At 37.7% G+C, this 26,899-nt stretch overlaps 1 protein-coding gene across 2 annotated transcripts; it reads left to right on the top strand.

Annotated features, from left to right (window-relative positions):
- Window positions 1-20,646: 20,646 nt before the first annotated feature.
- GPR85 (G protein-coupled receptor 85) lies at window positions 20,647-26,650 on the top strand. 2 transcript variants are annotated; one of them, XM_029234309.1, is made up of 3 exons: window positions 20,647-20,958; window positions 22,213-22,328; window positions 23,427-26,650. In XM_029234309.1, the coding sequence occupies exon 3, from the start codon at window positions 23,597-23,599 to the stop codon at window positions 24,707-24,709; it is 1,113 nt and encodes a 370-aa protein (XP_029090142.1). In that variant the 5' UTR covers window positions 20,647-20,958; window positions 22,213-22,328; window positions 23,427-23,596; the 3' UTR covers window positions 24,710-26,650. The 2 variants fall into 2 exon arrangements, with proteins under 2 accessions (XP_029090142.1, XP_029090141.1); XM_029234308.1 differs by lacking the exon at window positions 20,647-20,958 and adding an exon at window positions 21,934-22,047 and having other exon boundaries at window positions 23,427-26,043.
- Window positions 26,651-26,899: the final 249 nt, after the last annotated feature.

The raw sequence follows: 26,899 nt of genomic DNA, 5'->3' as shown, positions 1-26,899 counted from the left end.
ACCACATGGATCTGTTTTTGTTATACTTGTTTTTTCACCAAAGAAAACACTAATAGTTTTTTATTCTGATAAATTGGCTGTTATACATTGTGTAATCAATAGAATTTTTTTTTAATTTTTATTGGAGTTTAGTTGCTTTATAATAGAACTTTTTTACATGTTTTTTTTTGAAAGATGGAAAAAGGAATGCAGATTGCGGGCCAGTTTGTCCTATCTCATAAAATACCAGCCTATTGGTACTGATGTAGAGAGGCTGCTCCTGCTTCCTTGTATGTCTGAACTTTTTGATTGGCATTGGGAGAAATCATACCTAAAGTACATTTTTTTTAAAAACAGGAAAGCCTGTTTTTGTTTTTACTGGAGGCTCAGGTAGTACATGACAGTTCATAAAATGGCTTCAGGGGTAGGGGAAATCTAAAGTACATTTTAAATCACGGTGCACTGTTTATTTAGTCACCTATAGGTACTATTTTTTAAATGTTCAAAATAAGACTACAGGCAAACATTCTTTGATAAACCTGTATTTCCACAAGTGCCTAGAAGAAATTAGAAAACTGCCATTTTCCTATTTTCTCCTTAAAAGTAGAGAATCATGAGGTGGCTTTCAGGAATTTTGATGTATATGATGGGGAATACCTTCTCTGTTTTTAGCTCTTTTCTATCTAGGTTGGATTATATAGTTTTGCCTGAAAACAGCAGAAACTCTTAATGGTGGCTCTTAACGTTTTGGGAGCCACCAGCTCCTTTGAGACTCTGATGAAAGCTATGGTCCTTTCCCTAGAAAAATGCACATACATGCTGGCATTTTTTTAGATTAATTTCAGGGAGTTCACAGAACTGAAGCCCATCCAGAAATCCCAAATTACAAACTTCTGCCCTTTTATTTCCTTTTTTTGAGGTTCTTTCCAATTCTGAAATTCCTTGATTTGCTCTGAGGGATAATACCCACTGTGGAGCAATTACAGGAAGAATGGGATTAGCAAATGTCCCCTGGGTGCCCAGCATAATTTGCAGATAACTAGTAAATGCTCTGTACATGTTAGCTTGGTTGAGTCTGGTTAAAAAGAAGACTAATAGCCAAAATCAACAAGGGAAGTGCTGGTAACCAGCCTATTGCTCCAATGCCAAAAATCAGTGCGTTTCCTGTCATTTCTCTCTGGCTGCTTTCAAGATATTTTTTCTCTGTTTTTAGTTTTCAGAAAGTGATCTGTGGTATGTCTTGGCATAAATATCTTTGGGTTTATCCTGTTTGGTATTTGCTCAGCTCGAACCTACAGGTTTGTGTCTTTTTCCCAAATTTAGGTAATTTTTAGCCATTATTTTTTCAAATACTCTTTCAACCACATCTACTTCTTTCCTTCTGGGACTCCGTCTGCCTTATCACTGCCAGACAGAGGTAAAAGTCCAGAGGGAACCTCATTACTGTTCCCTACGTGCCCTGACCCTGCAGGTGGGGTGCCTTGTGGCTACTGGGTGGGAGTAGGAGTTCAGACTCCGCATGTGTTCTCCACTGGCCCATGGCCATGTCTAAGCACATTGGCATTTCTGGGTTGCCACCTTGTCCAGTACCTAGTCAGAGATCTATGAGGCAAAAAGAAAATCTAGAGAATTCACCACCGTGTCTTCTGGTCCTGAGGTCCCTAGCCAGTCTGCCTTCTTTCTACCTTTCAGAATCTTATGTTTGTTTTATAAATAATATCCAGGATTTTTAGCTGTATTTAGTGGGAGAAATAGGAAAAAAGATGTCTACTCCAACCTCCTGAAAGCACAAGTCTCCTCAGTGTGTATTTAAAGAGTGGAGGGATTAAAGCACCAGGTAAATGATCGATTCAAGGAATTTTACTCACAGACCTTTGTCCTAGGATCGCTCACATCTACCCTCCCCTTTTCACCCATCCAATAATATATTGTTTATTCCTGTCTCTTACCCAATAAGCTCAATCAAGAATGCAGGAGTGCAGATGAAGTTTAAAAAATGAACTGTATCCATATTTTGTCTCAGCATTGAGAGTGCAATGGCATCTTTTTGAAAAACTATCAAATGTACCACCTGTGAAGGAGCCAGCCAGGCCCAGGAAATCTCAGAAGCTACACGTCACATGTACCTTCACCCTCTTAGGCTTTCTAAGCTCTGCAGAAGCTTGTCAAATGCCATTTCCAACCCTGAGGGTAGGAAAAGTGATGTAGCTATATAGCCTGCAGCACATAATGAAGGGAGAATTCTCCGCATAGGAACCAAACCATCTCCCTCCCAGAGATACATATCAGCCTCTTTGATGGTATCACAATAGTGATTAAGAGCCCAAGCTCTGGAATCCGATAGATCTAGATAGATAACCAGATTCCATCACTTACAATGTGATCTTAGGTCACTTAATATCTTGTAAATTTCTGTCTCCCTATCTGTTAAATGGGGAAAATAATAGTACATGCCTCATAGATGGGTGAGGAATACATGAAATAATGACTGTGAAAGACTTGGCATGCTGGATGTTATTGTAATTGGTATTTGGAGATATCTTCTAGACACAAGGGGAGAAAAACCTACTAGCATCAATTCTGTATTTATATATAAAGAAGACATCTTTAGAAAGTTATGTAAACAAATACCTTATTAAACAGTTCATTATATTTTAACTTTGACATTTTCTTTGAGTCTGTTTTCTTTATTATAGTTTTCCCCTCATCATTCTAGGCTTACAAATTGCTAAAACTCAAAGACATCTGTGAAGAAAAGAAAATTTGGCTTCCCTAAGTTTCCTCAAGCCTTTTCTGTACCTGAGTCTCCTGAGGAAAAGAAACAGGAAAAAAAGAAAATAATTGAATCTGTTTTAGTAATTCCTAACGTGCTCAACCATGGGTCTTTACTAAGTGACATAATGAAAGCTTAGCAGCAACTGCCCAGATCATTTAAGGAGATGCAAGGAATTTGCTTCTCTCTGCTCAGGAAAATAGAAGATCTGGTCCATATTCCACTATGAAAAATACTCTTAACATATCTCATCTCATTAGAAGTCATAAAGATATAAGCACCATAAAATGTGTTTAATGTTTGTTTCCTACGTGGAGAATGTAGAGAAAGCCCTTATATTGACTTACGAACCCCAGACAGGATTTTTATTCTTAGGTGAGAATAGGTCCAAATCAATAAATATGTGTGCAGAATAGCATATTTAAGGTTTTTTTCTAATTTTTAGTAACTTCATTTTTCTAAATCGCTTCTGTGATTAAGTAATATACACCAAACATCTAAATGCAAAAGGCAGACCAGAAAAATATGACTGCTGTAAAACACTAAAATGTGGTTTAATTTCTCATTGATTTGTAGTATCAGAGCTACAATACCCCTCTCACACATTATTTCCACTGAATCCACTATATATGGCTGATTAAAATTCTGAAAATATTAGTTAGCTCTTGATAATCTGAAATGAAATTACAAAATTTTATATACAAGAGGGTTAATTATTTTTAAACGGCTAATCATGAAGTGCTTCGTTAAACACTGGGATTTTAAATACCATATGTCTCAATATTAATCAAGATAATTATGCTCCAGATAAATGTGCATAAATCACTTAACAAAAGACTTTAGAAGCAGGCATGAGCACCAAGAACAGAAACTATACCATATTCTATTTCAGATGATTTGTCAGAACAACTCTTTCGCTTTGCCACAAAAATTACCAGGGCATTGCGATACCTACATAAAATAGTTTTATGGGCCCTGTGACGACATGTGCACACTTTCACTTGTTTAATCAACACTTTTCAAGACATCAGTACAACTTGGAAAGAAATTAATCAACTACCAGGTGATTGACCTTGAGCCAATAATTTAACCTCCACAATTTTTCATGTGTAGAATTATTTGTCACTAATCTCTAAAAGACTTCCTAGTGATAAAAATGTGTGGCCCCATATAGTTTTCCTAATTTCGAAAATAACAAGGTCTAATGTGTTAAAAAATATTGTAATTACCAATTTTCATATGGCAGCATGAGGAGCTGATTTCCTCTTTGAACTCTTCAGTGAAAACTGTAGTCTAGTCATTTGGTACATTTTTGGATTTCAATTTAGTGAAGCAGGGGCAGCTCATTTTCTGTACTGAATGAGTATGATTAGGGATTGTCTCAAGAAGGAAGAATAAAAACAAACCGTAGCCCTGCCACTCCCACTCACAGCAAACAGCCCACACACTAATTGAAGTCAGCCTGGCAGGATCCAGGAACAACCTTGAAGTTTCGTGTGCTCAGTCCTTTATGGCACTACTGGTGAGACTCAGCTAATAGACACCATCTTCCCAGTGGCCAAGACAGACACTTGAGAGGGTGTGTGGCGCCTTCCTCTCCCTCACACTCCACATCCAGTCCATCTCTAAGTCCTATGGAACCCAGCTCCAAATTATACCTAGGATCCACCCACTTCTCTCCATCCTCAAGGCTTACCCAAGTTCAGACCACCATCATGATGTGGAAGAGATCCAGAGCAGAACCCTAGCTTGTCTTCTGACCTCCCATCTTAATCCTCTGCAATCTTATCTAAACACAACAACCATAGTGAACTTCTTAAAACACAAATCTGACCCTGTTACATACCAGCTCAAAATTTTTTAGCAGATTTCTTAGTTTTATGAAATCCTTAACAAACCTTAGCACTGTTCATCTACCCTTATTTCCTCCCCTACTTTTCCAGTTTCTTCTATGTCCATGACCCTCAACCAATTTCACACTAGCTTTCAGCCACACTAAGCTATTGCCTTCCCAGAAAAGCACCATGTGTGTTCCTTTCCTCTCTCTCTCATTCCCCCCACTTACCCTGCTCTCTTCATGTGCATGTTCCTTCCTCTGCCTGGCCTAGTTTTCCCAGTTTACCTGCCTTATTCCTAAAATCTTAGGCTTGGACAGCACTTCTTTAGGACATCTTCCCTGACCCCTCCTCTCTGAACTACGCAGGCTACAGTACGCTCACACAGTATTCTTTACATCTCCCATCAGGCACATACCACCCTGTATTTGAATCTCTGTCTATTGTATCTCAACCAACCTCAAGTTCTATGAGGAGAGGGACTGAATCATTAATTCACTGTTGTATTCCTAGTTTCTAGCACAATGCCTGGCAAATAGAAATTGCTGCTCAATCTTTTTTAGACTGAATATATGATACAGAGTTAATGTAGCAAAGGGTAGCAAAATGTAGCAAAGGGTCACCCCAGCCCAGGATACACAGTGGATCATGGCACTCTCTCACTGGGCCTGTGTGTGCCCTTAATGTCCTCAGTACAGTGCTACCAACCTTTCAGATTTTGCCCAGGACAGGTCTGAGATTCATTGCAAGATTTTAACATTTTCTTGAACATCTAAATTATAATTATAGAACATGATTTTAGTAAATTTTAAGATACAGTCTAGTTAGTTGATCTGAATGATTGCAAACACTGTTTATAATATCTTGCATTGTACACACGTTTAATGACTTGTTTAATTTAGTTTAGAAATGACCCACCATTTTGAAACACAAGATGTTTCCTGTTTATTTCTCATTCTCTTATTCCTACTCCAGCAACACCAAACTACCTGAATTACCAAAATCAAATGCCTTGCCATGCCTCCATGCTTATATTTCATTTGCTTTATAAGTGTCATCTCCTCCATGAAGTCTTTCCCAAAAGAAGTTAATGATATCTAAACTCCAGAGTCCATAGCTCATTGTTTATACCTGTAGTACTGCATTTCTTATAGTCTTGTTTTATGGTTATTTAGATACTTATTGTCCCTTTTGTACCACCAGCCCTACCAACCCCTCCCCTTCCCATCGACCCCTGCCCCTGTCACCTTTATCTTAAATTTCTTGAAATCAAGATTGTGTCTTTTTATCATTGTAAGTACTAACATACCTTGTCTATACTGTTAGAGGTTTCAGTAAATACTTGTTTATTTGTGCACTGAATTTATTTCCTAAATAATCTTGAAGAATTAACACAGCATTGAATAAACAAGTCTATATGCTGAAAAAGGTATGATATTGAAGCTAATATAATTGCTTTTTAATAATACTGCAGGTTGGGAGTTTTCTTTTTTTTTTTTTTTGCGGTACGTGGGCCTCTCACTGTTGTGGCCTCTCCCGTTGCGGAGCACAGGCTCCGGACGCGCAGGCTTAGCGGCCATGGCTCACGGGCCTAGCCACTCCGCGGCATGTGGGATCTTCCCGGACCGGGGCACGAACCCGTGTCCCCTACATCGGCAGGCGGACTCTCAAACACTGCGCCACCAGGGAAGCCCGGGAGTTTTCTTTTTACACACAAATGTGTGAACTCTATCTGAAAGCAGTTCGTGTTTACTCTAAATGTCATCCATTGAAAATCATCCACTGTGAAGTACTCACAAGACAGTTGTCAACACACTGTAGTTCTTAGATGATGCTACCATAGGTGATGTCAAAGCCTACATTTCATTCAGATGAGAAGCCTTTATCAGACAAAAATTTAAAAAGAGAAGAAAAGATAACTGAAGCTCAAAGTCCTTCTACATTTCCAAAGATGACTCTCAAATAAAGAGCCCCAAATAGGGTTCCACTTTCCACCCTTAGCCATGGCAAATGGATCATGTAGCCACTCTATGATTCCGCCCTGCTGTTATGTTGGATCTTATGACTTTCCCCTATGACTTTCCCCTTCCGAAGAGTAAATCAATTCAGTGTCCAGGTATGACTAAAGGTATAAAGAAGCAATAAAATTCACCTTTCAAATATCAACTTGATCATCCAAATGCTTGGGCCTCTATAAAATAGTTCTCTTAGAAAAATGTGGACTTAATTTCATTGATGCTTCCATTACTCAAAGCATATGTGGCCTGTGACATGCTCCTTCGAATATCCCCAACAAAGGGAAGACTTCACCACTGAGCATTTGGTTTTGGAAATGAGCCAGAAGTAAATCAGTGCTGAGCCCTGTGAATAAGGTAGGTGACCAGAAACAGAATTAACAACCAATTGAGGAGATAATTCTCAAATTGTCTGAGAGCTTTGTGCTCTCACATTATACACTATTCTCACTTTTGCAGGCCACCTTCCACAACATAAATTTAACAAAACTGTGGTAGAGCACACATACCATTTTGTTTTCCCAGCATTTAACATTTAAGTATTTAATGGATATTTTAACAACCAAATAATATTCCATCCCATACATTTGCCATCATTTATTCAAAATCAATTTTTTAAATAATACTGGACATGGCAGTGCTTTCCAACATCTTGTCATTTATTGATAACACTGCACTGCAATAAGCAAAATAGGCAATTCTTACCAGTTGCCAAATAGATATTCATATCCTTTGAACCAGCCTAGAAATTGACTTTTTTTTAATTGAGGTAGAGTTGATTTACAATATTGTATTAGTTTCAGGTATATAACATTAGTAATTCAAAATTTTTATAGATTATACTCCATTTAAAGTTATTATAAAATATTGGCTGTATTCCCTATGCTATACAATATATCCTTGTAGCTTATTCATTTTATATATAGTAGTTTGTACCTCTTAATTCCCTACCTCTATCTTGCCCCTCTGCCCTTCCCTCTCTCCACTGGTAACCATTAGTTTGTTCTCTATATCTGTGAGTCTTTTTCTGTTTTGTTATATTCATTTGTTTGTTTTATTTTTTAGATTTTACATATAAGTGATAACATACAGTATTTGTTCTTCTATGACTTATTTCACTAGGCATAATACCCTTCAGATATATCCGTGTTGTTGCAAATGGCAAATTTTCATTCTTTTTTATGGCTGAGTAGTATTCTGTATATATATACCACATCTTCTTTATCCATTCATCTACTGATGGACAGTGCAGTTGCTTCAGTATCTTGGCAATTGTAAAGGATGCTGCTATGAACACTGGGGTGCATGTATCTCCAAATTAGTGTTTTCATTTTCTTCGGATACATACCCAGGAGTGGAATTGCTGGATCATATGATAGTTCTATTTTTAATTTTTTGAGGAACCTCCATACAGTTCTCCAGAGTGGCTGCACCAATTTATTTTCCCACCAAAAGGGTTCCCTTTTCTCCACATCCTCGCCAATATTTGTTATTTGTGGTCTTTTTGACGATACCCATTCTGACAGGTGTGAGGTAGATATTGATGTTTAAATATTAATTTTTAGATTATAATTCGACAGATATATGTACACAAACGTATTTGTAAAGTATCTGTTATCTTAAACCTCTAAAGAAGCCATGTTTTCTAAAATGGAGGATTGGGGAATTCCCTGGCAGTCCAGTGGTTAGGACTCCGTGCTTCCAATGCAGGGGGTTCAATCCCTGGTCGGGGAACTAAGATCCTACATGATGCACAGCGTGGCCAGAAGAAAAACAAACAAAAAAAGACAATCAACAGTGGACGGATAATTGAGGTTACTATACAGTATTGTACCAGATATGCTAGGGGTCTAGGTTTATAAAAGACTGTTTGAAATCTAATGTGGAAAGAAAGGTTTCTACCCACGGAGAAAAGATAACAAATCTCTTATTAGAGAAGAGGCCCAGAGTCATTGCATACTTTTATAATAAGCAGTCTATAATTGGGAGCACACGAAGTGAAAAGAAAAATCATCATGTATTCTTGAATATTCATTTTCAAGATTATTCTTATTGTTTTCATAATTTAAATAAGCATTACTTGTCCAGTGATCCCTACATTTATTATTGTTAGTGGTCAATATAATGACAGCTATCAAGAAATCATATTAATTTGATCATTATTACAACAATGAACAGCAAACCACACAGTGAAGTGTTTCTTTCCTCAGTGCCAGTGCTAAGTGACAGAAGTTTATGGCTAAGAAAGGCTGTGTGATATAATGAAAAGAGCAGTAAGTGAGGAGTCAAGGAGATAAGGATCCCAGTTCTGGCTGCACTGCAAACAGGCTAGAGGTCACTGGGCAAATCACTTACAAGTTAATGTGGGCCTCATTTTCTTAATGTGTAAAAGGAAAATATAAATGAGTAGGAATGGTCTACCCAACATATCTATTCCACTGACAGGAACTTCAAACAAGAATCCCTCTTTGATGGAGGATGTGCCAAGTGAAGGAAGGCCTTGGCAAACAGGTTACCAGAAGTGGGGCCAGCCTTGAAAAAAGGCAGAAGTGGTTCCTTGATAGACGACATGATTTAAGAAAAGCCAGCAGGAAGCACCCAAAACCAAAATGCCTCTGTTCTATACACCCTTCAATATTTTTGTGATACCTGCAATTCCACCGTGAATGGTACCTCTCTTCTGGGTCTTAAAGGCCTAGAGGTATTCTGGCTGAGTCTACTGAATGATCACATGATGTGAGGCTGCATCTTAAGCTAAAATCAAGAACTTCCAAATGGAAATCCAAATTGGGATTAGACTCCTGAGATTGAGACTAGGAAGAGGGATGAAGGATAAGGTTTCCAGAAGTGGGGAGGGGTCAGGGGTGGTCAATGCTCCCAGAATATATAGACAATTATACCATGTGACTGAGGATTGGTCCTGCTTAAAAGAAGGTTAACTTTTGCTTTATCATCCGTTAAATTAATCATGTCAATCTAATAGCAATAGTCTTAAAAGCAGAAAACTTGTCTTTTTTATTTTGCATTATTCTAGAATACCCAAAATAAAGCATAAAACATAAAGAGCACTCAATAAACATTTGAAGACTGACTCAAGGACTCTGTCCATAGAAAAACTCCCAAATGGTTTAAATGACAAAATAAAGGATTTCATAGGAAATATAATCTACTTTGGTAGCCTGGCAAAAATCAAGTAGAATCAAAATAAAATTCAAAATTAGTAGATTATCATAAAAATATAAAATCAAAGCAAGGAAGGAGCATTTCATGATTTTATACCAAGTTGGCTGTTGCCAATTTGTTTATATGTTTTATTTTTCTAAATAAAACTGGCATAAAATGGTTGCTTTCATATTTTTTTATGTGAATGGAAGCACTCTTCCAAATAAGAGATTCCCCTCCTACCTCGGGCCTGGTAAGGGAGACTACATCTCATTGTACTCAAATGACAGAACTCAAAAAATAAAAGGAGGCAGGAAGGAAGAAAAGGAGGGAGGAAGGAATGAAGTTATTCTATTTAAGAGAATCCATAGTCATTTTAAAGATCTTTTACTATAATGAATAATTGTATGGATAAAATTAATTTTCACTTATGCTTCTATTTGCTGTAAAAGCAAAAAAAAAAAAAAAAGATACTTGGTCCAATTACAAGGCTGTTACAGTGCCTTTAAGAAGAAAGGCTGGTTGTTTTGTCAAGGGAGCCTCAGGGAGGGGCTGAGAATGGTGGGACTGTTTTCCTCATACCTCTCTGCTACTCCTTTACTATCCTCTTAACTGTTTTTTCTTGCTCTTCTGATGCCTTAATGTTCATTCATTCTTCAAGTCTCAGACTTTGGCCTTCTCTTCTGCCAATACTCTTTCTTAGAAAATTCCTGTCTCCATATTACTTCACTCAGAGTAGGGCCCCAGGGCTTCCATTTTCAGTAGACAACTCCATATGGCTAGCTCTGACTCTCCTCACTCCAGTTCAAGAGTGTCTAGCACTTATAAATGACGCCATGTGAATGGCTGGCTGTTACTTTACATTCATTTGCTAAAATGAAACTTATCTTCCTGCCCAAACTGAATGCTTTGTCTGATTTTTTTTCTCTCTCTCCCCCCTACCACCCCCTCTGTGTGTGTGTGTCCCCATCAATCTACTACCAGCCAAGTTTGAACTTGTTCTACTCTCATACCCAGGCAATAATTCTGATTTACCTTGGTTCTTTCTCATTACAATTTTTTCCGTTGACTGTTCTATCACTCTAGTACTCACACCTGGACCATTTTTCATAAAGTCAAATATTTTAGAATTGTAAGTCTGTGGCTATCATCAGCCTGGCAAGGAGAAAAAAAATGGGGGGAGGGGGTTTGTATGGACTAAAGCAGTGGTTTTCACTGTGTTAATTAGACATCTAGGCTCCACAGAGCTGCCTTGGCAGCTGCCAAATCAAACAGTAAAACACCAACAGAGTACGACCCCAGCCCCAATCCTACTTCACTCCTAGCAGCTCCACCATTATCTGTTTTATGTGTGAATTCCAAGTATGATCTCATCTGAAAAAACCTGTGCTATTACCTTAAGGAAAAAAGTTCCAAAACCACTGTCGGGTGACTTTTTAAGGCCCTCTTGCCTCTAAAATTCAAGTCCTGTGAAATATAGTAATACAATTATTAAGACAGAATTAAAGAAATTACTAGTTTAAACTTCTACTTATTAATATGCATCTTTAGATCAATTCTGGCTCTGGCAACTTGAAGGGTTTGAATAAATTTAGGGTAAAAATACAAAAGTTATTCTGGGTTTCCAAACAGTCAACAGGAAGAGAGTGTAATAAGCCTCTAAGAGTCCACAGCATCTGTGAAGAAATAGGGAAACATCTCTAAGACAGCACACATTCTGAAGTCCATAGGATTCCAGCCTTTTTCCCAAACAGAAGCACTTTATGACAATATGCTTTCCACAGCTCATTTGTAGTTAAACAGCAAATGAATCTAGGAAAAAAAGAGTTTAAAGGCTCCTATGTTCCATGGAGATTTGAACTTTTTTTGGCTCGCTCTTTCTGTTTCATGCAACTTGGCAACAGTAAATAAACAAATAGGGTTTAACATGTGTCTCACTGGAGTGAAACCAGCTGGTTTTGCCTTCAAGGTGTGGAAGATGGAATGTAGTACAGTGGATTCTGGGTATTTAGGTCCAAAGACTGGCTGTTGATAGAAACCATGCAGGAGGTCCCTCAGAGCCATAACTCACACAATAGGGCAGCAGAGGATTCACCGGGCTTCAAGTCTTGGCAACTGATTTTTCTCTTCAAGTCTGGTTACCAACATGACGTTTATGCACCTGATTAACTCTGAGTATGGGAATTCACTTCTCCGAGCTTTTTATTCTTACCTGTATGTAAAGACTTTAGGCTTGATGGCTCAGGGCCGGTTTGCACACTGGAAATGTGGCTAGTCTGAATTAAGATGCCCTGTAAGTGCTGCAAAATACACACTGGATTTTGGAGACTTAGTAACAAAAAATATATAAAATATCTCTTTAATAATTTTGGATTATAATATGTTGATTTAATATTTGGGATATATTGATTTAAACAATGTGTATTATTAAAATTAGTTTTACTTGTTTCTTTTTACTTTTTTTTAGCTACTAGGAAATTTAAAATTACGTACTGGCTCACATTAAATATCTCTGGACTGGTTTAGATGCTAGAGTCAGATTTAGTGTAAGAAAAACCTAAATCAAGTTTATGGTTTTACCACTTCTTGAGGTAAGTCACTTAGCACAAATCTCAACTTTTCCATTGACCTTGGGCAGGTTCTTATATCATTCTGTGCTTTAAGTTTCCTCACCAGTAAAATGAATCATACAACCTGTCTTATAAAGTTTTGTGAAAATCAAGTAAGTTAATGAATGCAAAGAACAACACCTGTCACATTATAAACACCATATAACTATTCATTATTCCTATCTCTAAACTTGTCTTTTTTTATATTGAAAGGAGAATGATACTTCATAGGATGAAGTTAAAATTCAATAAAATAATGTATTATAAATCATAAAAACTAGGTAAATGTTGGTAACTGTTCAGCTCTAAAAGTCAATAAATCTGTGCAACCCTGATGGTCATTACAAAGTTTCAGTCCTCCAAGATAAACATGAGTTCAGCACTTAAAGTCCTTTACCCTAGGGTATCAGTAGATTAGTCTACTGTACATATTTTTTGTATTCTATCGCAGGCTATGTTCAGAATGAGCTTTTAGTAAAAAGTCAAAAAAGCTCAGGATAGATGCCAACCTTTTCACAAAGTTGTGCATATACACATATACTGGGCATTTAACTTGCTCTCTTGCTAATTTTGATACTGCATAGTTTTTAAGTTGACTTGGGGCTCTCTAGAACATATTGTACTTTAGAACTATTTGAGCATATTATAAGAAAAAGAATTCAGCCATAATATATGGTACAACTCCTGAGGGGAAGGAAGAGATTATTCTTTAATTCATTTTCAAAGTACCATACGTACTTGGAGATTTAGTAGAAGAAATATATGTAAAAGAAAAAGCATTTAATTCTTAGTTATGATGATGTTTTTAACAGAAATATTTACTCAACTAATAATTACTAAATGCCTATTATTTGCCAGGTACTATTCTAGCCACCAGGGACACAAAGATGAGCAACATAGACAGAAATCTTGCACTCACAGAGCTACGCAGTATCAAAATTATTGAGAGACAAAGTTAAATATCGAGTATATGTGTATATGCCCAAGTTAGAGGGTGATGTTGGCATGTATCAATCCTGATTTTTGACTTTTTTACTAAAACATCATTCTGAACATAGTGTGTGAGTAGAATCAAACCTTCAGTCCATCTCTTCACCAAATGTCAATGTATATATGATCTTCTACAGCAGTAAGACATCATGAAACACCAGCAAGAATCTCACCAATTCAGTGCCAGATGGCACAAAAAACAAACCAATTATAGAGTGGATTATAAGCAGGCTATATACAAAAGTGCTGTCTCTGCATGATTCCTAGTTTTTCAACCAAGTGCCAAGCATTTGTGTGCTTAATTCCCATTAGAATTTACGGGAATTAACAGTGCATGAGGGCTTCCCTGGTGGCGCAGTGGTTGAGGGTCCGCCTGCCGATGCAGGGGACACGGGTTCGTGCCCCGGTCCGGGAGGATCCCACATGCTGCGGAGCGGCTGGGCCCATGATCCATGGCCACTGAGCCTGCACGTCCAGAGCCTGTGCTCCACAACGGGTGAGGCCACAACAGTGAGAGGCCCGCGTACCGCAAAAAACAGTGCATGAATGGGTAAAAAAAAATTTTTAAGTGGAAGGTGAAATCTTGAAGAGCCCCAAGATAAAAGTGCACATTTTATATATGTTGTTGATAAGGGCCTTTTAAATATAAATTTTAGAACTATTTAGGTTGTAAGTGGGGGCGCAGATTAAGCATATGCTGACTTGGCTTAACAGAGGCTGAATGTTGAAAAGGCTGCATGGTGTAGTGGAAAACATTCCCTAGTCTTATGTACAGACAAACTGGCTTTTAGTCCCTGCCTCAAGAACTTACAAGCTTCTTGGTACAGAAGGACCAATGTACGTGGAATTGTTTTATATAATGCTAAGCAATAAATACACCTGGACCTGCACACAGTATATATACCTGAACCAGTGAATACCTAATGAATAGAGAATTTTAAATTTTAAATGATGGATTTGTTGTTTTTAATTAACTGACCGATTTGCTATGAAACAAACTCAAGAGATCCATGGTTCCATTGGAAGAAACCTGATAGTAGAGACCTGGAAGCTTAAAAAGACTCCTGATTGTTAAAGAATTTAATACAAATAGAATAAAAGGACAGCAGTCCTGGAGCTACACACCACAACCCCATAGTGACTGAAGGAGACACTACACCAACTAAAACTGTCAGAAATTTCCACACTAAGAATTCTCACAGGAGGACAGATTATTTACCTGGACCTAACACAGGTCTGTACCTCTTAGACAACTGCTTGCCCAAACAACTAACAACTACAATCGTAGCTCTACTCTACAGTTTTAATTGGGATCAAGTGATATGAAATCCACAGTCAAAAAATATTTCAAATATTGGAACTCTTGGCATGGAACCATTTCCATTTCCACCTTGTTAAGCCTGCCCACCTCTCTACAGCACAGTGACATTCAAGGAGATGGTGGGTAACAGTTAGCAGTACAGACTATAGAGTTTAGAGGTATAAGGCATTTGGTATTTTGAATCTCTATAAACAAGACTCACATTTTTCATAATACATGCAAGCAACAGTATTCCTCATACCCCATGGAAATGATTAATGACCCATTAACGATAGCTGTGCCAGAAAAAAACTGCTATAAATCACATACCAACTGTCGATACAGGATGCCATGATTCTAGATCAGATAAAGGAGAAAGATAATCTCAACCAAATTCTATATGGTGAAATTGTATACACCCACTCTCAGTCATTACCACCTTCTGAAAGTGAGCTATCATCCTGTTTCAAGTTGTTGGAAGCATTTTTCTATGCCCTCCTTGTTCCAGGATTACAAACCCTATCATCAGCTGTGGGCTTTGTTCAATCTAGGAGGACTTAAAGAATGATTTAGCTTTTTTTATTGTATTCCAATTAATGAGATGAATCAGCACTATTTTATAGAAGAACCTCTTATATTCAGCTCTAATTTATGCCTGGTAAAGGAGGGAAAGGAATATCTTCTAAAAAGAAGACAAAGTGTAAGAAAAGATAATCCTGATTTTCACCTAAGAGTAATATCATCTTTGTGAAGTCTTTTAGTAGGTAAATGGCCAGATTCTGTGTCAACCCTTTTCCTGTCTGTTCTATAATTATGAAAATCCATTTGCAAAATTAAAGAGTATTCATCATTTAAAATTTTCTTTTTATATTATCAAGTTTTCACTTCTGTATTGGTAAATCAGATTTAAATTTGTTTTCAGGACACACCACCCTTTTGGCTGTTAAAAAAGTAATGATCAGGGCTTCCCTGGTGGCGCAGTGCTTGAGAGTCCGCCTGCCGATGCAGGGGACATGGGTTCGTGCCCCGGTCCAGGAAGATCCCACGTGCCATGAAGCGGCTGGGCCCGTGACCCATGGCCGTTGAGCCTGCGCGCCCGGAGCCTGTGGTCCGCAACGGGAGAGGCCACAACAGTGAGAGGCCCACGTACCGCAAAAAAAAAAAAGGAATGATCATAAGTCCAAAGCCAGATAAAAGCTGAGATATTCTGTCATGTATGTGAGCACCAGGTTAGGAGCTCAAAGCATAAATTTCTGCTCTTGGCTCATAATCTGCATGACAGACACTGTTATTAAAAAATGGTTTGAAATTATTAAGTAGTAAGGCAAATAAGGAATCATGTAAATGCTAATGTAATAAGGCTAAGAAGCAAACAAAACTTGCCCAAATCCAGAGTAAATCCTTGGCCAAGAAAACTTTCTGCCCATAATACAAATAATTATCCCAGCCTTATTAAATTAAGAAAACATAGAGTTCAGCTGGAGCCTGTGTCACTGTTTTTTTTCTTCTTTTTCTTTCATGTCCTCCTCACAGTGCCTAGCACAGCACCCTTTATGTAGTAGGTTCATAATCACCCATTCAACAAAAAGGGTGGAGTGCCCTCTATGTGCTGGATCTGGGCAGCAGGGAAGAAAAGGGCAAAATAAGATACTGTCTGAACTCTCATAGGGTTCCTTTTCTGATGGAGACTGACATTTATAGAAGGAATGAAATAATGTTGTGCCGGGACTTATGTCCTTTCCGATGTAAAATTAGGCAGATATCACACTTTTATTTTTACCAAATGTTAACCAAGTTAAAGTAGTAACCATGTTTATGAAGTATGGGAATTTTGTGTTTGTCCTTGTTTTATAGAATTATTAGTCTGTAAAGAGAAAATTATAAAGTTTTAAAAATTAGGAGAAATGAAAGTGAAAGGGCTAACCAGAAAATCAGAATGCAGGACTGGACAGTTACTATGGGAAGCTCTTAAATTAGAGTCTAAGGTTCTTTACTTTCAGCCATGTTTTAATAATGCCCATTTATCAAAAAGCTAAACACCACAAAAGCTTAAATAACCATAATCCACTCATATTATCATATAACTGGTGCTTATAATAATGGCCTTAACTCACTGTATTACTGAGGTAACCCTGAATAATCAAAGAAAAAAATGTCTTAGACTTCTTGAGTTTTTAAAATTATATTGCATTTTTATTCTGTGAAAATTTATAATCCATAAGATATGTATGACTCTCCATTAACCTGAATATTAAATTAAATTTCCCAATTCTTAATTATTTTACCAACACTTGCTTTGCCTCCCTACCTCGCTCCAACACACACACACACACACACACACACACACCCCTACACCCACAGACCACACTCACTCAAACTATACCACATAGGTCACTTTTCTCTTTTTCATGGTTGAGACTAACTTTATCTTTAAAAAAAAGACAAAGAAGAATGAGACAACTTAGAATATTTTAATAGACCAAGGGCTTTTGATCAAATCTCTAAAGTTTTACCAGGCATGGTAGGGAAACTTGCATTTGCTCTCATTCACAGCATCACATTTAAACAGTGCGTAATAGAAGAAGAGTTTTAAAGACTTCCAGAAGAAGAAGGCATGCTATATTTATTTAAATAACTAACACTGTTCACAAAACATCAAGAGAATTCATTAAAACCTTCATCACTAACAGTGCTGTCATTAATAGCAAAATAGTTTCTGAACCTGACCTTATAAGCCTTTAAGCCTATGCCCCTCACTTGTTAATCCCTTTCAGTGTGACTTGCTCTTCTGAAACTGCTCTCTCCAAGGCTGCTAATGATTTCCTCACCACCAGATTCAATGATATCTTCTAATCCTTCATCCTTTTAAGCCTCTTAGATACAATTTATACTGACGACCACTCCTCCCTTGAAATTCTCTCCTCCCTCAAGGTCTATGACACTGATGTTTCTTCCTTTGTTCTAGCTGTGGTTCTTACATGTTCTGTCTTGTTTCGTAAATACAGACATTATCTTAGCTTTGCAGTTTGTTCAGAAAGAGAAGGATGGGCCTGTTTGTTTATTTATTTAACCTCAACCTTACCTCTCAACAGTCTCTCCCTTGGCAATGTCATCCAACAGTTAACCTATTTCCACCATCACCTACCTATAAGTACTTCCTGAATTTGGGGTCTTCACTTCCAGCTGCATATAAGACATCAGCATTTAAATGTTCCACTAGCATTTCATATTCAATCTGTCTAAAATTAACTCATTATCTTCCTTACCAAACCAGCTCCCCCTTTTTTAACTTTTGCTACCTCTAGTTAATGGCATCTCCTATCTCCCAGTTAGTTATCCAAGCTCCAAACCTTAGAGTCAATTCTTACTCCTCAATCTCCTTTGCTTCCCTTATCTAATCACTTGATTAAAAAACAAACAAAAAACAAAAAAACACAGCTTCTACCTTCTCTTACCAATCAGATCTATCACTTTGTTTCTGTTCATTCCACCCCCTCAACTTCTACCAGTTCAGGCTTTTCCTACATTATGCAACTGCCTGTACACTGATCCTATCTCTTGATTTTTCATTTCTTGCAAGATCTAGCACAGTGATTCCTAGAGAGTAACCTCAACAAATGTTTGTCAAATGAATTAAATAAAGGAACAAGTTTTAAAGTTTTCAGAGAGAAGGAAGTCGTGAACAATAAAGATCAGAAAAGGTAAATTGCTAAGTTTTAAAAGCCTGGATCTTAAAATGAGAAGGAAGGTCTTAGAGATGCTAGCTTTAACATTTTAAATGTATTATATTTACACATCGGAACCTGTTTTGTGACAGAGTAAAGAGAAAAATCTGACAAATGAACTTTTAGTATTTTGGAAAGAAACATGCCATATTCTTAATCTTTTAAAAACTCATTAAAATTCTGAAGAAATCTCACTGTTTGAGGTGTTCACACTTATGGTTATTCCAAACTCCAGAGGCATGATTTTTTAAATCCAGTGGCAGTTTTTTAGGTATAGTATATTCTTTCACCATTCTGTTCCTCAAGCATGAGTACAAAGCCCCCTAGAAACTTTCAGTTACTTAGATGTCCCTGTGAAAAAAAGTCATTTTTTGCCACAGACTAGCAGGTGAAAACCATTTTCAAAATATAAATGCATACTCTCCCTTTCTGTTGGTCACTTATTCTAGGTTAGTGAATTTTTTTTTAATAATCTATTAGAAAATGTTTCTGCGCAAAAGTCCCTGGTGAGAGCCATTCTTACCAAGATCCAGAAATTTTATGGAAGCTTCTTTTTCATATATAACTTTAGACTTTACTAAGAGTTGGGACTATCAAAGATACATATTTTTAAAGGTTTAATGACAGGCGTTAAGTGGGAGAGATAGTACTTTAAATGAATGGTCACAAAACTTTTAGAAAGCTTATCCTACCCTATCCTCTGCATTTGTGAAGGATTGTTTACTTCCTGACACATTTTCACATAATGCATAGAACAAAAATACTGCATTTGTCCATCATGAGACTGTGCATTTGGCAAAAATCTGACATGTCCAATTAATTTTGAAAAGAAGATAATTGCTGCTTGAAATAAAAACTGTATATATTACAAGAACCAAATTAAGCAGATTACATCAGTCTTCCTAATCCACTGATCAATACAGTAAATGTAATATGCCGAGAGCTTGAAAACCGTTACACTTCTTCAAACTTTTAGAAACCTTCAAACCCAGGGTATATAGTATTTTGTTGTTTGCTTTGTCTCTTTACTCTCAACCTGAAAATCAATTTTTCTAGGTTTGGTGATATAAGGAATCAAAAAGAAATTAGCTATGATCAAATAAGGTTATGATCTGAACAACTGAAGTGATAATTTTATATTTGGGAATCTGTAGATGATATGAAGCTTTTGTCCATTAACGTATTAAATATATTTTTTTAAATCTCTGTTGATGAAAGATGCAGACTTCCATGTTTTCTCCAGTAGAGTTAATGAAGTAAATGGAAAATATCTCACTAATTTCTTAAACCCCCTTGTGAGGCAAGAAAATGACATTCTCATCTAACAGCTGGAAAAACCGAAGAACTAATAGATGTAACTGCACTCAATTGCAAAGGAAAATAATAGCTCTAATATACCGTGAGCTGTGGATATGAAAGAATATTGCATACACATATCCCCTCCCTTATTTTTAAGGAATCAATCTTGGATCTTGGCCCTATACCTTTTGGCAGAGTAAATTATTGCCTCAAGGGCAGGCTGTGCAGTCATCCTTTTAATTTACTTTTAAGTAGCTCTTCCCTAATCCATACCACCTAAGATTGGGCCAATCATGAATTTTCAGGAAACTTAAGTCACTTATTCTATAGATTTTTTTAACTAGAAATTTTTCTAGTTAAAATTTTTTTTTAAGTTTACATTTTCTAGATTTTTCTCCCTAAATTCAATGTACTTTGCAAAGTACATTGGGACACTAATTGGGAAGTAAAAAGGAACAAACTGAATTGATTTGTAGTTTCACAGAAATGAATTTGACATTTCACTTACAAGTTGCAAACCAACGTATAGTTTTGAACACTTCTGAATTTGTTTTGCAAAAAAGTGGAATGTTTCACTAGAATCGAAATGCCCTCAAGTTATTTCCGGTACTGCTGTAGAATTGATTTTTCTAGGTTAAGGGAACGCCAAAGTGAGGAGATACTTCTTTTTTTTTTTAATCATTATCTATTTTTCTTAACTGGGTTTAGGACATCCCAAAACAAATCAGGAAAATGTAACTTCATTTCAGTATTACCAACATAGGGCATTTTGTAATGACTGTAACATGACTGTGACATTATGACAGTGAAGTATTCATTTTTAATCTTTTTAAGCTTTAAACAGAGAAAGCTTTTCCTCGGTATGTCCAATAGAAATACAATATGTAAATTAATCCATATTATCTGTATGCTGATTGGCTTGAGTTCCCCCGAATGTCACAATCTCACCACCCAGCAATGAGGTATTTTACTGCTGTCTGGAGATCAAATTATTGCTGTAGAGAAGATCTTTATTTTTTCTGTTTCATTAACAGATTATTATAAAGCAATAAGCATGCAGGAGGAGAATCAGACGTTTTACCTTGGGAATTAATGAAAGCATTTCTGCTCGTTTTTGGAGGTGGAGTTGTTTAAAATCTTATACCACCCCCACAAACAAAATTCTTACGAAATGGTAAAATAAGGAAATCCATGATTCCAGAGACATCCCTAAGCACCCAGGTGTCAGGCTATGTACTGTCTTGTGATATCATCGGACCTTTTGGACGGGTGTAAGTTTTATGAATCGTTATATTCCTAGTATTTTTCTTCCTTAACAACAAAGGGGGGAAGGAAACTCATACATACAACTGCTGTGACATTACCAATCTATTGGTCAGCCTTACTTGCAAGAAGCAAAAGACAGGCTATTGCTTGGTGGGGTGGAATGCAAGGAGCAGTCATTTAAAATTTGTGTAAGCCTGGTTCTATAGTCATATTCGTTATGTGTAAGCCTGGTTCTATAGTCATATTCGTTAAAGTCGAATGGACATAAATCATTTTGCAGCTTTCCTCTGAACTTAGTTTCTTCCTACTTAACGCATATCTGCGTGCACTGGAGAACAGACGAAGACTAACAAAGGGCTGCCCTAACCTGCTTTCCTTTCTTCCCCATTGACAAGATTTTTCCTGACTATGCCTTTTTTTTAAAAAAAAAAATTTTTTTTTTCTTTTCCTTTCTTTTTTCTTTCTCCCCTCCCCTCCACTCTCCCCCACACCAAGCTAACCTGCAAATGCAGTCAGCTGGGGAAATCATTAAAGAAGAAAGCTGAAAGAAGCTCCCAATGCTTTGGACCGCCCTAAAAGAGCATGGAGGAAAATGGGGAAAGCGAGGGTTCCCGGAAGCTGAGGTGGAGGCGGGCACCCCGGCCTCCGGGGTGCGCTGCCCTAAGGGAAGAGGGTGGGCCTGAGGTCCTGAACGAGCCTTTCCAAACCCCACTCCCAATGCAGGGAGGGAAAAGTTCAGAAGCAGCCGCAAGGGGACACAGGCCAATTTTGCCAGTTCAACAGGACAGGACATTCAATAAACCCAGCCCGCTCTGGAAACGGGTCGGGGCTCCTGTTGGCTCCACAGAGGCTGAGGTAGCCCCCTGCCGCCGCCCTCGCCACCGCTGCCGCCGCCGCCGCCGCTGCCCCTGCGTTACTGGGGGAGACGGTGCCGCTGCGACAGGGGAGGACGCGGCTGGAGCTCAAGGAGGCTCCAGCGCGCAGGCGCCGCCGAGCCCTGCCTGGATGTTCAGTCAAGGCACTAAGGCAAAAAAAAAATCAGCAGTTTATAGAAAGAAGAAGCTATAGTCTGTCGGGATATCCAACACCAACAGGTAGGAGGATATACTCTCGGTTAAGTTTTGGGGGAGGGGGCACACAGTGTTGATGAAACTGCAGGTTCAGCGGGAAAGAGCCCTCCTTGAGTTTTTTTTTTTGTTTTTTTTGTTTTTTGACAATAAACTGCATAATGGAAGTACATTCAGACAATGCATCTTCAGTAGGGCTTACTGAGAGCTCCATTTCTGGAAAGCGTTGCAAGACTGAGGAATATCAGACTGCGAATCACCGGGAACAGTTCCCTTGCAGCACAGAAGCAATCTCTCCCCATCTTCGCGTATGTAATGCATGTCTCTCTCCCCCTCCCCCTCCTCCACCCCCCCATTATAAATCCAGGGGTGGCGGATTTCAGGTTTCGTAATGTTGCAGGATGCGATCGGTATTTACCCGGGGATGTACCGGTGGGGAAATTAAAATCATCGAACGCAGTGTTGCCTGGACTTCTATCAGCATATTCCGGGCAAGTGAGAAGTGGCAAAGGAAACATGCTTGGTGGGAATAACAGAGAAAGCCGATTTCCCTGGTGGGGCTCCCCAACACCTAGGAGACAATGTGCATTTTGTTTTAAAATGAAGCCACTTGCGATGTGCAACGAAGATTATCAGTGTAAATGGGAAAAGCTTAATTGCCCAAGAAATACAGGTTCATGTTAAATTCATTTGAATTCAGGCAGCCCCGGTCTACAAATGTAAGTGCATTATTCCTCTGGGTGTTTCCCTGACCAATATTTACATTAACCATTTTTAATAATCATGTGGATTTAAAAGAGAAAAGATTTGCCAAAAATGGGGGGGGAGGGAAAGACAAAAGATTAAATCACATCAAATCCTGGGACAAGTTCCTATTAATTTAAACGTCTAATGTTGAAATCATGCTTTAAGATGAATCAACAAATATTCCTCTTATAATATGCAGCATGAATATGAGTCAAAAGACATATTTTGGAAGGGTTCTTTGGATCCGTATCAGCAGAGAAGCTACAGGGAAAACACTGACAGATACTAACAGACCTCAGATAAATGTGGGCTGTCTCTTCTCTGTCTCCTATTAGCAATCTTGTAGATTCCATTGCAACACTAGTGTTTAACTCCAGGACTGGCATATTCCCCATACAATTGGGGAACATTTTATTCCTTCTCTCCTAAAGGTGCCCAATCAAATGTATGTTCTTTTAAATAGAGACATTTAAAAATTCATCTAGCTCAGAAAACTGAACAAGCCAATTCTCTGAAATCTCAAGCAAAAATACTAAAGCAAATAATATTATTCAAAAATAAAACTTTATTTGCTTCCCCATAAATGAACAGCTTTATGTTAGCACTGCCTGACATCATTGCTTGTTAACTTTAGAACTGATAGCTCTTTTTTTTTCCAGATATTCTGATGGCAAATCAAATGGAAGAAAAGAGGAAGCATGACTGCAGATCGGATCAGTTCTCTTTGTGGATTACATTTTCAGTAAAATGCATGGATATATCTTTTCCTTGTTCTTATATCTAGATCATGAGACTTGACTGAGGCTGTATCTTTATCCTCCATCCATCTATGGCGAACTATAGCCATGCAGCTGACAACATTTTGCAAAATCTCTCTCCTCTAACAGCCTTTCTGAAACTGACTTCCTTGGGTTTCATAATAGGAGTCAGCGTGGTGGGCAACCTTCTGATCTCCATTTTGCTAGTGAAAGATAAGACCTTGCATAGAGCACCTTACTACTTCCTGTTGGATCTCTGCTGTTCAGATATCCTCAGATCTGCAATTTGTTTCCCATTTGTATTCAACTCTGTCAAAAATGGCTCTACCTGGACTTATGGGACTCTGACTTGCAAAGTGATTGCCTTTCTGGGGGTTTTGTCCTGTTTCCACACTGCTTTCATGCTCTTCTGTATCAGTGTCACCAGATACTTAGCTATTGCCCATCACCGCTTCTATACAAAGAGGCTGACCTTTTGGACGTGTCTGGCTGTGATCTGCATGGTGTGGACTCTGTCTGTGGCCATGGCATTCCCCCCAGTTCTGGATGTGGGCACTTACTCGTTCATTAGGGAAGAAGATCAATGTACCTTCCAACACCGCTCCTTCAGGGCTAATGATTCCTTAGGATTTATGCTGCTCCTTGCCCTCATCCTCCTAGCTACACAGCTTGTCTACCTCAAGCTGATATTTTTTGTCCACGACCGAAGGAAAATGAAGCCAGTCCAGTTTGTAGCAGCAGTCAGCCAGAACTGGACTTTTCATGGCCCTGGAGCCAGTGGCCAGGCAGCTGCCAATTGGCTAGCAGGATTTGGAAGGGGTCCCACACCACCCACCTTGCTGGGCATCAGGCAAAATGCAAACACCACGAGCAGAAGAAGGCTATTGGTCTTAGATGAGTTCAAAATGGAGAAAAGAATCAGCAGAATGTTCTATATAATGACTTTTCTCTTCTTAATCTTGTGGGGCCCCTACCTGGTGGCCTGTTACTGGAGAGTTTTTGCAAGAGGGCCTGTAGTACCAGGGGGATTTCTAACAGCCGCTGTCTGGATGAGTTTTGCCCAAGCAGGAATCAATCCTTTTGTCTGCATTTTCTCCAACAGGGAGCTGAGGCGCTGTTTCAGCACAACCCTTCTTTACTGCAGAAAATCCAGGTTACCAAGGGAACCTTACTGTGTTATATGAAGGAGCATCTGTACATCTTTAGCCTTGTGAAACACTAACCTTCTCTGCTAAGCAATTGTGGCCTGTAGCCATTTCTTGAGAAGAAAATCAAGAATGGGATCAGCAGTTATAAGGATTTGGGCAACATTCTGCAGTCTTTGCAATAGTTCACCTATAATCCTATTTTAAATCTCAGAGTGATCCTGCTGACTGCCGGCGAAGGTTTGTAATTAAGAAAGGACTGAACCACTGCCCTAAGTTTCTTTATGTGGTTGAAAACTAGATAATGAAAGTAGCAGGTGCTAAGTATCAGTGCTAAACGCTGTGTATATCACTACTTATGAAAAAACATCAAAAAAAACCAATTAGCATTGGACATCTTAATAAATTAAGTTGACATGAGGTAAATGTGCTGATAAAAACTAATTTTAGAAGTTTGAAGACTTTAAAACATTTCATACTATTATTGTTTTGCAAGGACTAAAATATTTGGGGACTTAAAGTACTGTAATTCACTAAAGACATGCCATGAATTATTGGATTACCACACTTTTAAAAAATCGCCTTGTAAGTTTTGGGGAGCATTCCAAAGCAGTATATTGGTTTCAATTAGAGTTTACTTTTTTTGTATTAATACATTACTGTTTCTAAATACCACTTTCCTTACCTACTAGTGAAATTGCTAGCATCGAACTGTATTATGTGGTTTTTGTTGATTTGGTATAAAGTTTTTCCAATTCATCTATATTTTACAAATACTAGATACTGGTCTGGGAGGCAACATTAATGGTACCAACCGGTCACAACTGAGCAGTTCTAATAATGCAGAATAAACACATGTTGCCTTAAAGGATTATCTAGTATCTTTCATCTTATTTAGCATTGGAGCAAACTGGAGTCATGGGAAATTGAATCAGTAACTGGTCATGGTCATGCAACTGGAAGTGCATGGACGATCATTTAATACTCTTTTTCCTTTTTCCTCACATAGTTTGAAAATTAAGGTGCACATCACTGGGATAATGAGATTTTCTTCTGAGTTGTGCTACCCATTCTAGTGTGTTCTAAGAAGGAGGCAGTTGATGTGTGTTTATATTTTAAGTCAGCTGTCAAGGGGAGACCACAGCCTTAGTATGACATCCTGCACAATTTGTAAAGCCTTTATTCTACCGAAGGCACAGTCTTGTTTATACTTTCTGCACATTCAGTGTATTGGTCGTTTAAATTATTTCAGTTTTAACTTGTGAAAGCTTATAATATGATTTCTAGTATTTCAGAAATACTTTAGAGTCTGTGAGTCTCATTCTTCAAGATACAGATGTGTGAATTTCAATATAAAGTTGCATTTGCCAAAATTTACTTGTGTAGCCTGTTACTTTTCTTGGAATAAATTTTACATTTTTGGCACTTAATTTTTTTTTTAATTGGGAGGCAAGCACAAAATAGGAAGACTAGCTTTATTATGGTTTTGTTTCTTTATTTTTGTAGCTACTATATTCTGGAACTGAAAATGCATGAATGATGGGGAACCTAAAGCTGATAAACTGACAAATAATATTATCTGCAAAAGCATTATTTGGTAGCTTTTGTCGTATTTATCCTATTTATTCTTACAAAGCCAGTAATATTTAAAGATGTAAACCTGCTTAGTTGGTTGGTTCAGAATTTTAATATAAACATCACATTTTATTTTGGGCCATGGTAGAAATTTTGGATTCTAAATACATAACTTGTAAGAAGAATGGTTTACAATTACATTATGACAAAACCAGAAAAGTTGTTATTGTTTTTGTTTGTTGTTCATTGTTTTTGTTTGTTTGGGGTTTTTATTTTTATTTGGTACTTGAAAATTAAGATTAGGAATCTAATGGAACAGAATTCTTTATTGCTACAGTGTTTCTGTAAAGAAAACATCAATATAAATATAAGTAAGGAAAAATAAATCATTGAAATATTTCAATGATATATGCAACAATTCAGTTTTGCTCATATAAGGACAGCTCAAGCCATGATTTAGTGAGCACTCTATTTGAACTCATTTTTACTTTATACCAAAGTTGATTGGATCTGAGACAAAATTTAATGTACAACAGTGAACTGAATCTAGCAATAAAGACCCCTTTTGGTACTAAAATCATTATCTAAAATACAATTAAGGAAATGCTATCAAAAGGTATTGGGATAACATTATGTTTCCAAGTCAAAAAGTTT

The sequence above is a fragment of the Monodon monoceros genome, unplaced genomic scaffold (genome assembly GCF_005190385.1).
Source record: "Monodon monoceros isolate NGI ecotype Baffin Bay Population unplaced genomic scaffold, NGI_Narwhal_1 Super_Scaffold_2, whole genome shotgun sequence".
In the NCBI taxonomy this organism is placed as follows: domain Eukaryota; kingdom Metazoa; phylum Chordata; class Mammalia; order Artiodactyla; family Monodontidae; genus Monodon; species Monodon monoceros.
Note: the sequence above shows the minus strand (reverse complement) of the source record. Positions and strands in the feature narration are given on the sequence as shown.